Here is a 15,502-nt window from a genome sequence, read left to right as displayed (position 1 = left end):
TTTTTTTTTAAGAGAGAGAGAAAGAGAGAGAATCTCAAGCAGTTTCCATGCCCAGCGTGGAACCCAAATGGGGCTTCATCTCAGGACCCTGAGATCATGACCTGAGCGTAAATTAGGAGTCCATTACTTAACCAGCTGAGCCACCCAGGCTCCTCTCAAATGACCTCTTATTGACGTTTCTCAACAGAATTTAAAAATGTTCCAGTATCTGTTGATGATAATGTGATAATGCATCTTTCCAAATCATATACCCACAGTTACATGCTCATACTTAAAAGTAATGACTTGATATTTATGATAGAGTTCATTAATTATTATAATAGAAACATGTTTTGGTGAAGAAATATATTTTTACTTTATCAAATAATTTACAAATTTGCTTTAACCCAACATTGCCAAATCTCAACTAGCTTCCTTTAAACCTTAAAATATGTGATTAGTAGAGTGGCAAAATTGTGTGCTTAGAAGTAGAAAATTATATGTGACATGAAACTATCTTAACTAAAATATTGGCATAAATAACATTTCCTGCATGTATTACATTTATTGGGCATCTCTGTTTTTGGCAATCTCATTGGAACTATGAGTAAATTTTTTATTTGCTTAAGTTTATTTGGACCATCTAATTTCATATTTTCCCCTGAATTTTAACAATATCCGAAAAACATTTCCCAAGTATGTGTATGTGTGAAAACAATAGAATTATTCTATGAATAGGTGTCCACATCTGATCTGAGACCACAGTTATGTTTCCACTCTGAAAATTATTTCGAATTGTGAGTAAAACATTTTACTGTGTCTGAAATCTCTCCCAACTTTAGATCATATGTAAATTTCTAGTACTAGTGTTTATAATATGATTATCATAAAAATTCACTTGTAATAATCTTTTTGTCAGATAATCAAATCATTATGTGTCAAGGTTAACAAAACACGGAGTCTCACTTTTTATAAAGTTGATTTGGAGATTTAAGTAATATTCTTAAGGGCCAAACTTAAAATTATGTATTACTACTTGAAGAACACACACCACTGTGTTCAGAAACAGAACTTTTGACTTTATATTTGGACATTCTCTTCTTCTCTCATAACTATGACTATACCAAATATGTACAGAATATAAGATGTTATATTGGTTCATTTTGAATTATATAGAATCTCCATTTACACATATGAGATTTGTACTATAGCTCAATATATACAGTCTCTTTTTGATGACTAAGTAATTATATAAATAGTATTCTAAGTGCTAAGTCAGTGGTCTTATGTTTAAATTAAAGTCTTTCTTTCCTGCATCTCATTGTTTGTGTGTTTTTTCCTTTGGTTTAGATCAAGGCACTGTGCAGAAGGTGGTGGTTCTTCCTGCTAACGGCTCTGCCAGGGGTGAGCTCATTCTGGAGGAGTTAGAAGTCTTTAAGGTTTGAGCATCTCTTCTGTTAATCTCAGCACATGCATGATGGATGGAATTCTTTAATCTCAGGGCCACTTGGGAGGAAAAAAATATTTGATAAAGGATCAAATAAATATAAGTTTTTGAGGGTAGGAAACACCAGATAAAATGAGAAATATAGAACAAATATTTTTCTGAAGTATTTTTTTTTTACATTTCAAGTTATCTTAACTTTGAAAGATTCGTTTTTTCAACTCGAAGAATTTTGGTCATCATTATTTTTATAAATGGTTTCTTGTGGTCAAGGTCTAAAAGACTTGCCAGCAAAGGGCTTTTATCATTTGCTTCACAAGCCACTGAAACCCAAGTGCCTTACATTATTGATTGTTAGATAAACTTTCTCATATTTTTTTATCCAGGAATTTTAAGAAAAACTGTTTTGTTTTCTCTTGTTTTATTGCTTTCAATTCAAATGTCATTCAAGCTACATAAAACAAATGGTGTCTCTTTACCACTCAAAGCTTCATGTTCTGCTGAACTTGAGATTTCATTATTATTCTCTTTGTTCTTAAATTTGGGCTTAACAAAAAGGAAAAGAAAGAAAAACAATACACAACACCAACAAAAATGCACACAGAGGGAAGTTCAGTCTTGTAAGGCATCACCTGCTCAGGGCAGAGTGCCTATTCTTTTCTGGATCTGTGACCCGGGAGAGCAGATCTGTGGTGTCCCTTCCCTCCTTAAAATGTAAGCCACTGTAGTTCAAGTGATTTCTCTGATAAACATTTGGAAAGATGGATAAACCACAGCCAGAGGAGCTGTTAGGATTGCAAAGATACTTTGGCATGAAATCAGTCTTATTGCAGACTACTGTTTCCAACTAAATCAATCAAGAAGAAATGGCCCACAGGCAGACGCTGCCGCCCTAGAGTCGCCAGTGCCACCTGCCCTTGGTCAACCCCACCGGGTTCTTTGACATCACCTTGGACGGCAAGCTCTTGGGCTGCGTCTCCTTTAAGCTGCTTTCAGAGTTCCAAAGACAGCAGAGAACTTTTGTGCTCAGAGCACTGGGGAGAAAGGATTTAGTTATAAAGATCCCTGCTTTTACAGGATTATTCTAGGATTTCTGGGCCAGGGTGGTGACTTCATGCACCATCATGGCACTGGCCGCAAGTCCATCGATGGGGAGAAATCTGATGATGAGAATTTCATCTGAAGCCCACGGGTCCTGGCACCTTGTCTGTGGCAAATGCTGGACCAAACACAAACGGTTGGGTTTCCAGTTTTTCATCAGCACTGCCAAGACTGAGTGGTTGGATGGCAAGCATGTGGTCTTTGGCAAGGTGAGGGAGGGCAGGAATATTGTGGATGGAGTACTTTGGGTCCAGGAATGGCAAGACCAGCAAGAAGATCACCATTGCTGTCTGTGGACAAATCTAATAAATTTGAATTCTGTTTTATCTTAACTACTAGACCATTCCTTCTGTAGCTTAGGAGAGCACCCTTTCACCCCCATCTGCTCAAAATATCCTATAATATCTGTGCATTCACTGCAGTTCTATGGGTTCATATTTTCCTTACTCCCCTCCAAGTCTAGCTGGATTGCAGAGTTAAGTTTATGATGACGAAATAAAACTAAACAACAACAACAAACCAGAACAAACAAATGGTCCATGGACATCAAAAGACCAGAGTCAGCCTTTAACTGAGTAAAATTAGCACTTCAGGGCTCTCAGGAGCAGACTGTTGCTGGTTTAGTCCGTTGCTTTGCTTAGTTGAGCAGACTCAGAATATATTGACTTATTAATACATGTTCCCACAGTCACCAAAATATTGAATTTATAAGCACATAAGTGATCAAGATGCATTGTTTAGATTATGCTAATACATTTTAAATGTAAAGAAATATTTTTTAAAAAATAACCAAATGAAATCTGAGGAGCTCTGGAAAATTTTCCAGTATGTTATTGAATTTACAATTTTTAATGCTAGACTCACTTTGGAATAAGTTTCTTTGTAATTGGCGTGTTAATATTGTGCTTAGAAAATGTTAACTATGTACATTCAAGTGCTTTTTTCTATGTCTTGCTTTATAAAGGAATTGATTGTTTTGCTAGATTAACCAAAATTGCATTATATGTAAAAAATATTTTTTCCTTGTTCAATTCAATACGGACAACTTGGCTGACCAAAATGGCATAGAGTCCCTTATTTTGGAATTCACTTGAAGAGAGCAAAAATGCCATATGGCAGAACTTCATTTTTAATTCTGAAATGTCATTTTTTGATAATCAGAAAACATTAAGTGAGTTTGACACAAACCCAAACATATAAGTTATGGAAAGCTCTTAAAGAAATGTGAGTCATTCTGATCATGTGCTAACTACTTATAGTCTGTTATATGAGTTGTGCTAGTGTTATCATCATGAAGAATAAACTCTCAGTGGAAAAATAGAGTCAGTCAAAATGCATGCAGGGGACATCAGCCCAAGAGAGAGACTAAAAAAGTTTGAGCTTTCTTGTGGACGTGTGTGCCCGCGACTGGTATGGCTAAATTGAGAGACACAGTTGCCAAATACAGTTCCTTACTGTCTTCAACATGGTGTTTGTGTCATATTTTCTGAGGTGAGGTAAAAATAACTGGGTGTGTATGATATACTGTGATTAGCACGCGAGGAAATAATGCATTTGAATTGAAACAAATTCCTTAGCGAAGTGTCACACTGATATATCGCAGAAAACTTAATGTAACTTTAAAAAACCAGACACTTTGTTTTTATAGAGTGCAGAACCATAATCTCTTCTTTTAATCCTTGTTCAGAATATTTCCTGAAAATACAGCCAGCTTCCTCAAACTTAACTTGAATTGGAGTACAGCTATTAGTAGTTGCCTGGGTGGATATAAATCGCAATACATTTTTGTATGTGTATGTATATTTCTAAGCAGTGATCAAAATCTGTTGCAACTGAGTGTTTAGATTGAATGTTTAGATAATATCATCATTTTCTCTTTTATTTATTTATTTTTTAAATTTTATTATGTTATATTAGTCACCATACAATATGTCATTAGTTTTTGATGTGGTGATCCACGATCCATTGTTTTCATATAACACCCAGTGCTCCGGGCAGTACGTGCCCTCCATAATACTCATCACCGGGCTAACCCATCCCCCCTCCCCCCTCCCCTCTAAAACCCTGTTTGTTTCTCGGAGTTCATAGTCTCTCATGGTTCATCTCCCCCTCCGATTTCCCCCCCTTAATTTTTCCCTTCCTTCTCCTAGTGTCCTCCATGCTCTTCCTTATGTTCCACAAATAAGTGAAACCATATGATAATTGACTTTCTCTGCTTGACTTATTTCACTTAGCATCATCTCCTCCAGTCCCATCCATGTGGATGTAAAAGTTGGGTATTCATCCTTTCTGATGGCTGAGAAATATTCCATTGTATATATGGACCACATCTTCTTTATCCATTCATCTGTTGAAGGGCGTCTCAGCTCTTTCCACAGTTTGGCTATTGCAGACATTGCTGCTATGAACATTGGGGTGCATATGGCCCTTCTTTTCACTACATCTGTGTCTTTGGGGTAAATACCCAGTAGTGCCATTGCTTGGTCATAGGGTAGCTCTATTTTTAAATTTTTGAGGAACTCCACACTCTTTCCCAAAGTGGCTGTACCAGCTTGCATTCCCACCAACAGTTTAAGAGGGTTCCCCTTTCTCCACAACCCCTCCAACATTTGTTGTTTCTTTCCCTGTCCATTTTCTCTTTTAAACGTGTGTAAGATAGCACACTTCCAGAATGTGAAATAATTGTAGGTACAGTTAATTTTGAGAACTTGCTCTCACTTGAGTTATTGCAGTAAAACTTCACAGATATTTATCAGGTTATCACAAGTCTAATTTTTAAAAGGAACTAATAATGTTTAAGAAGGAAAGTTTATGAATAGAGTGACTTTCAAAAAGGATTACCTTTTCAGAAAATTCTTAGATGCTTTCACTAATTCACATTTATCAAAAGAGGACATTTTCTAACAGTATTTCTTCGTTTGCAACGGGAGAGGTAATAAGTACGATGCAGGCTAATACATCTTTGCAAAGCTACATTTAATGCATGGTAGCGTCTTATGCAGACTGCTTGTGTTATGAAGGAATAACATGGGGTACCATGCAACAGCATCTTACCCACCCCCGTCCAAGCCTAAGTTTTATTCATTGAATTCAGTATGCCAAGATATAATTTTTTTAACTCTTCCAAATTACTCAGATTTTGTTTTTCTAAAGACTATATTGATAATGTGTTGTAATTGCTACTTTTTTTTTTTAATTAAGCATATATTTGTAAAACACCTTACTCCCAACAGAGGAAATGTACTTTAGGGACAAGTATTGCTAAACTTTGAGCATATATAGAGAAATGATGATTTCTTGAATTTTAACAGACAAGAGACTATTTTTAATGCAAATCTTTTTAAAGGATTATTTGAACAGCTAACGATGTTTGTTTTTTTTTTTAATTTTTCAGAATCGTGCTCCTATAACAACAATGAAAATCTCATCCAAAAAGGTAAAACAACCCATTTTTATTTTCTTTATATTTAAAAAATTTTACTGTTAGGAAAAAAATATTTTGTAATTTTGGAAAAATTAATTTTAATATTAGAAAAATAATTATTATTTACAGTAACCACAAAAGCACCTTTAATTTTGATGCATAATTTCCAAGCTTTTAATGGAAGACAAAATAGGTCTGTTTTGTATAAAACCCCAGGAAAGCAGAACATATAAATATATACAGCAAGATATTCCAACATTTTGTACATCCTATATTCTCAAATATTACAGTGTGTGAAGCCAACCAAAATAAAAATAATCTTTTGAATGAAGAATTCAGTATAATGTTTGGGCTACTGTAGCATCACAAACATTCTCAGGGGCTTGGAATGAGTAATCAGTCCTTTTCCGAGTTCCTGCTGCTATCACATGTTTGAAATGTGCAATGCATTCTTTTATGCTTATTGCTAAGGAAGTGCTGTTTTTTAGAGTTTATACATGTCCTTAAAAAAATCTGAATGTCTCAAATCTAAGCCATATAAGGATTTGGGTTTGAGGGAAGAAATCTTTGACTATGATTATCAGAAATGTTTCATCTTCTAATTTGTCCCTGCACGTGCAAATACACAATGTTCACAAAAAAGGAAAAGCCCTATCCCAGTCTCTACCTGTGCAACACATACACCTCTCCAGCCCCCAAGGTGTTCTCTCTGGAAGAAAGTTCTAAAGGATGGAGTCATATAGTCAGAAATGGAGTAGGCTTCAGAGCAGGATGGACATGCATTTGAATCCCAACTTGTCCATAAATTGTGGATAAGTCGTTAAACTTCACTGACTTAAGTTTCTGCCTCTACAAGGTAATGCTTTTCTACAAACGAGTTAATTTATATAAATTGCCTAAAATAAAGCAGGTCCTTAGTAACTGCTGTTTAAAGAGCCTGAGACTTATTTTTCTTGGAATATGGAATAAAGGTTTTAAGTGTTAGCACAACTGATGACATAAGGTTAGTGTTCTTTGCCTTATTTGGTCTGTTGCAGATGAAGAAGTATTCCACAATCAGTCCTGTGCTCTTTTCACTCGACTCAATTTTATGAAGAAAAATAAATAGAGTACGATAGAGCTAAAGATCTCATCTGTAAAAACGTTTGTATGGTGCATAACAAACATTTTCCCAAGTAACAAGAAGCCATTCGTCATTTTCCCCAGTGTCCCTGGGAGCTGATCCCAAGTCAGAATTGTCTTTGAAGTCAGCAGGGAAGCCCCTTGTTTACAGTAGTTTAATGAGAAGAGAGAGTATTGGAGCAAAATTCAAAATGGACGTAGACCCATTTGTGTGGCATGGTCTAGTATACAATTACTGTGATTCACGTTACACTTCAACTTGTAATTCAGCTGGTATACTCATAGTTCACAATCCATTCCATTAAATTGCAATATGCAATACACATATACACACAGGAAAAAATGAGTATTAAATCTGTCTTCAACATCTTATATTGTAGATAATTAAAAATGTTTCTTTGAATCATTAGATTCAGGGCAGGGTAATTATTTGAGTTTTGGGGAACTCATTTGCACAACTGCCTACCTCATTATTTTTTCAGTGAGAAAGAAGTACAAATTGCCAATGGTATTTTATGTACATTTAAATACTATGAATTTAGTACCTTCCCTAGTCTTCAAATTATTTTATTTTCTATTTTATGCTTCTTTATTCTCTAATTTATTCTTGCATTCCATATAGCAAAAATAGTTGGGTTAATTTAAAAAAAGGTAATTTCTAGGACGAAACTACTTGTATTCTTTCCTTAAATAAAGCGGTTTCCTTTATTTAGCATAGCTGATGCATTCACTATATTATTTATTAATGTGCTCAACAAACACTTATTTGAAATGTTCCTATAGAAATGATTATTGCCAAAATATGCAGTTGTTTTCTTATAGTTTGCCTCAACTGGGGGTCAATCATTTTCAGCCGAATTTCTGAAAAATTAATCTGAATAGAATAATTGTTTATTAGACAGTAGACTGAGGTGTGATTCAAATGATTAATTAGAATTAACAGTGTATAAGTTGATAGTTTAACTGGCAATTTATTCTACTACATTATTTAACATTCATTCAATGCTTAGGAGTCAGAAACTATTCTAAGTATTTCATGTGGAGTTAGCCCTTACATTCAGTTCTTAAAATAACTCTGTAGGGTAGGTACTGTATTATCCCAGTTTTACCCAAGAGGGAGCTGAGATTGAGAAGAGTTACACAGCATATTTGTGGTTGAGCTGGGATTTGAATCCCAGAAGTCTGCCCCCAGAACCTGGTGGACCAATGGTGCTCCTATTGATTTAAATTTTAAATTGTATGTAGTTGAATATGTATAGATGTCTGTGTGTGTGTTGCACATGTGAATGTATTTGAGTTCCAGCTTAGAGATTCTCTGCTGATTTGAATTATACAATATCACTTCTTTAGAAAATAAGCATTGGTTAGAAACTTAACCTTTTGACTCCTGAGAACCAATTTATGCACAAATAAAAGAATTGGAGCAGTATCATCAGAAGTTCTTGACATCCCGCAAATGAAGGAGAGTGAAATCTTTATTTATGACTTAGGATGCTGAAGATCACTGGAGCATACAGAAAGTTTAAGACATGCCTAAATATAAATACTGATATTCTTCTAAGTAATTTAAATATTGTTCTAATGAGTGAAGGCATGTGAAAAAAAATTTTTTTAATTTTATCTAATACCGACAGTGTATTTTTTTTCCCTAAACTTAAAAATGCCCTTTATTTAAGACTTGACGTTTTCAAATTTACAAGGTGATGGGTTGCCAGATTTGAAGAAAAAGAAAGCTGCCTTGTGCATTCAAAAAATAAAGCAAACATCGTAATTTAAATCTGTAATATATTAGCACAAATCTCAGAGAACAATAAATCCCAATGTCTCAAATGTATGACCATTCTACATAGGGCTGTGAGCTTTTTTTTTTTTTTAAACAGGAAAGTGGTAATATTATAGGCATAGTAACGTAAGAAAACTCTATTTATTTTGGCTTTATACCCTCTGTGCTTTGCTTCTTGTTTTTAGTCTGTTTTAAAATGAATCTCAGGGTGTGTAGACATATATTATAATGTGTTCCTGCTGAAAGTTGTCTTTTAATGTCCCCATCTGAAATGAATCACAATCATTCCTCCAATAGCAACAGCTGTACGTGAGCTCCAATGAAGGGATTTCCCAGGTGTCTCTGCATCGCTGCCACATCTACGGTACAGCTTGTGCTGACTGCTGCCTGGCAAGGGACCCTTACTGTGCATGGGATGGCCATTCTTGCTCTAGGTTCTACCCAACTGGGAAGCGGTGAGTACCAAACATTCAGCTGAAAGTCAAAACTGATGTCGCCAGTCGAACAGTGTCCACATCATTAGAAAAAATTCTGTTGCCGTATTCTTTTAAAATGGCGCTAGAAGTAGTAGCTCTGTTTAGCATCTTGTATAGTCATTGAATGGAGTAAATGGCTACACTTTATAACTTGAGATTCTCCCAGGTATGTGGGAATACAGTACTTTGGAAACATTTGTTTCTCCTCTTAAAGTTCCTCTAGCAACACAATTCCCCCCTGTGACCCAGCAAATATTTCAAGCACATTTAACGTTTTTCACATTACCTGATTTTTTATATGCTTCTGTATATCATTAAATCCCACCTTCCTAGGGTTTCCCTGTGCCATTTAATTCTCCTATAATCAGATGTTTGACCTAGTTCAGGCGATAGGAACATTGCTCCAAAGTGGGTACGCTGGATTGCTTTCAGAACCTTGATGACATGCTTTTACCTCTTAGAATGGGGAGTGCATGGTTGCTGGTCCGATTGAGAGAGTAAGGTGGTCTGAGGCTGAATGCCATTTATCCCAGCAAAGACTTCGATGAGGAACTCTGAGCCAGCTTGCACCAAGTTGGAAGGAGCCACCAGTAGTGACATTGATTATAGAACAAAGAATATGCAGAATTTAGGGTCGGCCAAGATCAGGTCGGTCAGGGGAGGTCCTACTGAGGGTGTGATATTTGAACAAGGACTTGAGTGTGATGAGGAATGACACCAAGGCATTATCTGGGAGAATAGCATACCAGAGAGAAGGACCAGAAACCCTTAAAGCTGGAGTGTGTCAAGATTGTTCAAGAAACAGCACTAAGACTAATGGGGCTATCGTGGAATGAGAAAGAGGAAGGGTAGGAAGGAGTGAGGTCAGAACGCCATATGACATAGGACTTGGTAAGTCATTGAAGGCTTTTATTTAGAGTGAAATGGAAAACTACTGAGGGCCTTTGAGTGCATGAATGATATTATTTGACTTTTGGTTCGAAAAGCTCATCAGGTTGGGGTTGGCTGGGATTGCAGCCCTGGGGGCAGAGGAGATAGAAGTTGCAAGGCAATTAGAGTACTGTGCGTTCCAGGTGAGATATAATGGTGGCTCACACAGGAATGATAGAGGCAGAGGTGGCATAGGGTCTGATTCGGGATAGAGCTCAGAGAATGTGCTGGTGTATTACATGTAGGATGTTAGAGAAATAGAGGACTCAAGAATGAACCAAATTCTCAGAACTGATCATATGTAGATGTAATTTCCTGAGAAAGAGAAGACTAGGGGAGGAGCAGGTATGTGGAGGGAAAGATGATGTTAAAAGTGCCTATGAGATATTCAAGTGGAAAGGTTGAGTAGACAGTTAGAAATATGAATTTGGAGTACACAGGTGTGGCCTGGGCTGGACAATTTGAAAGTTGTTTGTTTTTAAAGGCATGAAATGTGAAGAGAACTCCCATTCTTTAAACCAGTAGTCCTTAGTATCTGTGTTCAAAGACTCGTGTTCTTCTGTGTCATTTTAAGATTTAGGCAGGAAGTCTCTAGACTCTTTTGATTTCTACATAGAATTTTTGGACCTCATTACCCTGAGATCTTCCATTTGCACTGGACTGGAGATCTGAACCTGGACAAAAAGTATGAGGAAAGCAAATTCCAAATGTACTCTCAAATACATGATTTTTGTAGCCATTGCTGGTAAATTTCAACCATACTTGTTTTATACTCCCAATTACGATAGCAGTGATATTTAAAAATTATTACCATAACTCTTTGTAAGGCAATACATTTTTCTTGGGAAAGACTTCTAAAAATTGTCATATCTAACACCTGGAATGCAGTCTTCTATTAAATAGATTTAATGCTAAAGGGAGCTGAAGCACCATACTTTCTAAGAAAGAAAGTGATATGAGGATCACAAAGTGAATCTTGCCATATCCATTTAGGTTTCTCAGCCTCTCTGGTAATGTGGAGGAATTGGAGATTGGTACTCCTTCCCTGCAAAACTTCCAGACCTTGGCTTTGGTGAACAAGCATTTTTATTTAACAAAGAATATTTCTCAAGTAAAATTCCATACTATATATAGACTATCATTGCATATTTGAGATTTTTTTTTTACATTTTAACGTTTCTGCTAAAATATGAGTTAACTCATTTGTTTTCATATTCTCCCTCTAATTACAACCCCAGTAATCCTTTCTAAGATGCATATTTAAAGGTAGTAGATTCTACATTGTCATCCTAATGCCACAAATCATGATCTTTTTAAAAAAATATTTATTTGAGAGAGACAGACTGAGATAGCACAAAGAGAGCATGAACAGGGAGGAGAGGGAGAAACAGGCTCCTGCTGAGCAGAGAGCCAGATGTGGGGCTTGATCCTAGGAGCTTGGGATCATGACCTGAGCCGAAGGCAGATGGTTAATGACTGAGCCACCCAGACACCCCCACATATCATGATCTTGATCGTGTCTTTGTAAACAACAAAGAGCTGAAACTATCTTGCAATTTTTTAATGTTACAATATCATGCCTGGTATGAAACCAAGTATCATAGGTTTGCTGTTAGAACTAATGAATGAATTCAGTAAAGTTTCAGGGTATAAACTCAACACACAAAAATCTGTTGCATTTCTATACATGAATAATGAGCCATCAGAAAGAGAATTTAAGAAAACCATCCCATTTACAATTGCATCAAAAGAATAAAATACCTAGGAATAAATTTAACCGAGAGGTGGAAGACCTATACACTGAAACCACAAGACACTGATGAAAGAAATTGAAGACACAAATAAATGGAAAGATAATTCACATTCATGGAGTGGTAGAATGAATATCATTAAAATGGCCATACTACCCAAAGCAATCTGCAGATTCAATACAATCCCTATCAAAACTCCAAAGGCATTTTTCACTGGATTGGAACAATCCTGAAATTTGTATGGAATCATGAAAGACCCAGAATATCCAAAGTAATATTGAGGAAGAAGCACAAAGCATCATGTACCTTGATTTTCAACTATATTACAAAGCCATAATAATCAAAATAGTATGTTATTGTCATAATAAAAGACACATAGATCCATAGAGCAGATTAGAGAGCCCAGAAATAAATCCATACATACATGGTTAATTAATTTACAACAAAAAAGGCAAAAATATACAACAGGGAAAAACAGTCTCTTCAATAAATGGTGCTGGGAAAACTGAATAGCCACATGCAAAAGAATGAAACTAGACTACTATCTTACATTATAGACAAAACTTAACTCAAAATGGTTTAAAGACTTGAATATAAGACCTGAAACCATAAAACTTCTAGAAGAAAACATAGGCATTAAGGCCCTTGATGTAGGTCTTGATGATGAGTTTTTAGATATGACTCCAAAGCAAAGACAACAAAAGAGAAAATAACCAAGTGGGATTATATCAAACTAAAAAGCTTCTACACAGCAAAGGACATCATCAACCAAATGAAAAGGCAACCTACTGAATGAGAAAAAATATTTGCAAACCATAAACCTACTAAGGGGTTAATATCCAAATACATAAAGAATGCATACAACTGAGTAGAAAAAAAAAACAAGCAATCTGATTAAAAAGTGGGCAGATCTGAATAGGCATGTTTCCAAAGAAGACATACAGATTGTCAGCATGTCATGAAAAGGTGATCACTGTCACTAATCGTCAGGGAAAAGCAAATGAAAACCACAGGACCTCGCTTCACACCCGTCAGAATGGCTATTATCAAAAGCACAAGAAGTAACAAGTGTTGGAGAGGATGTGGAAAAAAGTTTTGGTGGGAATATAAACTGGTGCAGCCACTATGAAAAACAGTATGGAGTTTCCTCAAAAAATTACATATAGAACTACCATATGATCCAGCAATTTCACTTCTGGGTATTTATCTGAAGAAAACAAAAACTCTAATTTGGAAAGATATATGCACCCCCATGTTCATTATTTTCAATAGCCAAGACATGGAAACAACCTAAGTGTCCTTAAGCAGATGAATGAGTAAAGATATAAGCACACACACACACAATGGAATACTGCTTAGCCATAAAACGATGCAATCTCACCATTTGTGAAAGGATGGAACTTGAGGGCATATGCTAAGTGAAATAAGTCAGAGAAAGACATATACTGTATGATCTCACTTATATATGGAACTTTAAAAATAACAACAAACCAAGCTCATGGAGATAGAGAACAGTGGTTGCCAAAGGTGGGGTAGGGGGTGAAAGAAATGAACAAAGGGCATCAAAAGGCAAAAACTTCCAGTTATAAAATAATTAAGTCATGGAGATGTAATGTACAGCATGGTGACTACAGTTAATAATACTGTATTGCCTATTTGAAAGTTGATAATAGAGTACATCTTTTTTTTTGCATTTTTTTAATTTTATTACGTTATGTTAATCACCATACATTACATCATTAGGAGCACTGGGTGTTATACACAAACAATGAATCATGGAACACTACATCAAAAACTAATGATGTAATGTATGGTGATAAAAAAACACCCAGTGCTCCATTCAGTATGTGCCCTCTTTAATACACATCACCAGGCTAACCCATCCACCCACCCCCCTCCCCTCTAGAACCCTCAGTTTGTTTCTCAGAGTCCATAGTGTCTCATGGTACATCTCCCCGTCCGATTTCCTGCCCTTCATTTTTCCCTTCCTACTATCGTCTTCTTTTTTTTTTTTAACATATAATGTATTATTTGTTTCAGAGGTACAGGTCTGCGATTCAACAGTCACACAATTCACAGCGCTCACCATAGCACATACCCTTCCCAGTGTCTATCACCCAGCCACCCCATCCCTCCCACACCCCCACCACTCCAGCAACCCTCAGTTTGTTTCCTAAGATTAAGAATTCCTCATATCAGTGAGATCATATGACCTATGTCTTTCTTTGATTGACTTATTTCACTCAGCATAATACCCTCCAGTTCCATCCACATACTTGCAAATGGCAAGATTTCATTCCTTTTGATGGCTGCATGGTATTCCATTGTATATATGTATACCACATCTTCTTTATCCATTCATCTGTCGATGGACATCTTGGCTCTTTCCATAGTTTGGCTATTGTGGACATTGCTGCTATAAACATTGGGGTGCACGTACCTCTTCGGATCACCACATTTGTATCTTTGGGGTAAATACCCAGTAGTGTAATTGCTGGGTCATAGGGTAGCTCTATTTTCAACTTTTTGAGGAACCTGCATACTGTTTTCCAGAATGGCTGCACCAGCTTACATTCCCACCAACAGTGTAGGAGGGTTCCCCTTCCTCTGCATGCCCACCAACATCTGTCATTTCTTGACTTGTTAATTTTAACCATTGGACAGCCACATGCAGAAGAATGAAACTGGACCATTTCCTTATGGTCCATAAGGAACCATGTGTGTGAGTTGGTAGCTCATTGAGGTTTTGATTTGGATTTCCCTGATGCCGAGTGATGTTGAACACTTTCTTATGTGTCTGTTGGCCATTTGGATGTCTTCTTTGGAAAAATGTCTGTTCATGTCTTCTGCCCATTTCTTGATTGGATTATTTGTTCTTTGGGTATTGAGTTTGATAAGTTCTTTATAGATTGTGGATACTAGCCCTTTATCTGATACATCATTTGCAAATATCTTCTCCCATTCTGTCAGTTGTCTTTTGGTTTTGTTGACTGTTTTGCTCTGCAAAAGTTTCTTATCTTGATGAAATCCCAATAGTTCACTTTTGCCCTTGCTTCCCTTGCCTTTGGCGATGTTTCTAGGAAGCAGTAGCTGCAGCTTAGGTCGAAGAGGTTGCTGCCTGTGTTCTCCTTTAGATTTTGATGGACTCCTGTCTCACGTTTAGGTCTTTCAACCATTTGGAGTCTATTTTTGTGCGTGGTGTAAGGAAATGGTCCAGTTTCATTCTTCTGCATGTGGCTGTCCAATTTTCCCAACACCATTTGTTGAAGAGACTGTCTTTTTTCCATTGGACATTCTTTCCTGCTTTGTCAAAGATGAGTTGACCATAGAGTTGAGGGTCCATTTCTGGGCTCTCTATTCTGTTCCGTTGATCTATGTGTCTGTTTTTGTACCAGTACCATACTGTCTTCATGATGACAGCTTTGTAATAGAGCTTGAAGTCTGGCATTGTGATGCCGCCAGCTTTGCTTTTCTTTTTCAACATTCCTCTGG

The 15,502-nt window shown here is 36.5% G+C and overlaps 1 protein-coding gene across 3 annotated transcripts in view; it reads left to right on the top strand.

The window, feature by feature from the left end:
- SEMA3C (semaphorin 3C) overlaps positions 1-15,502 on the top strand; it is a 179,233-nt gene that overhangs the window by 147,762 nt on the left and 15,969 nt on the right. For all 3 annotated transcript variants that reach the window (XM_027574509.2, XM_027574510.2, XM_027574511.2), the window contains 3 exons: positions 1,330-1,418; positions 5,919-5,960; positions 9,151-9,308. In XM_027574509.2, coding sequence (XP_027430310.2) covers positions 1,330-1,418; positions 5,919-5,960; positions 9,151-9,308 — 289 coding nt within the window. The remainder of the gene's footprint in view (positions 1-1,329; positions 1,419-5,918; positions 5,961-9,150; positions 9,309-15,502) is intronic.

This window comes from Zalophus californianus, chromosome 12 (genome assembly GCF_009762305.2).
Source record: "Zalophus californianus isolate mZalCal1 chromosome 12, mZalCal1.pri.v2, whole genome shotgun sequence".
NCBI classification, from domain to species: Eukaryota; Metazoa; Chordata; class Mammalia; order Carnivora; family Otariidae; genus Zalophus; species Zalophus californianus.
This window is presented reverse-complemented; position numbering and strand designations above follow the sequence as displayed.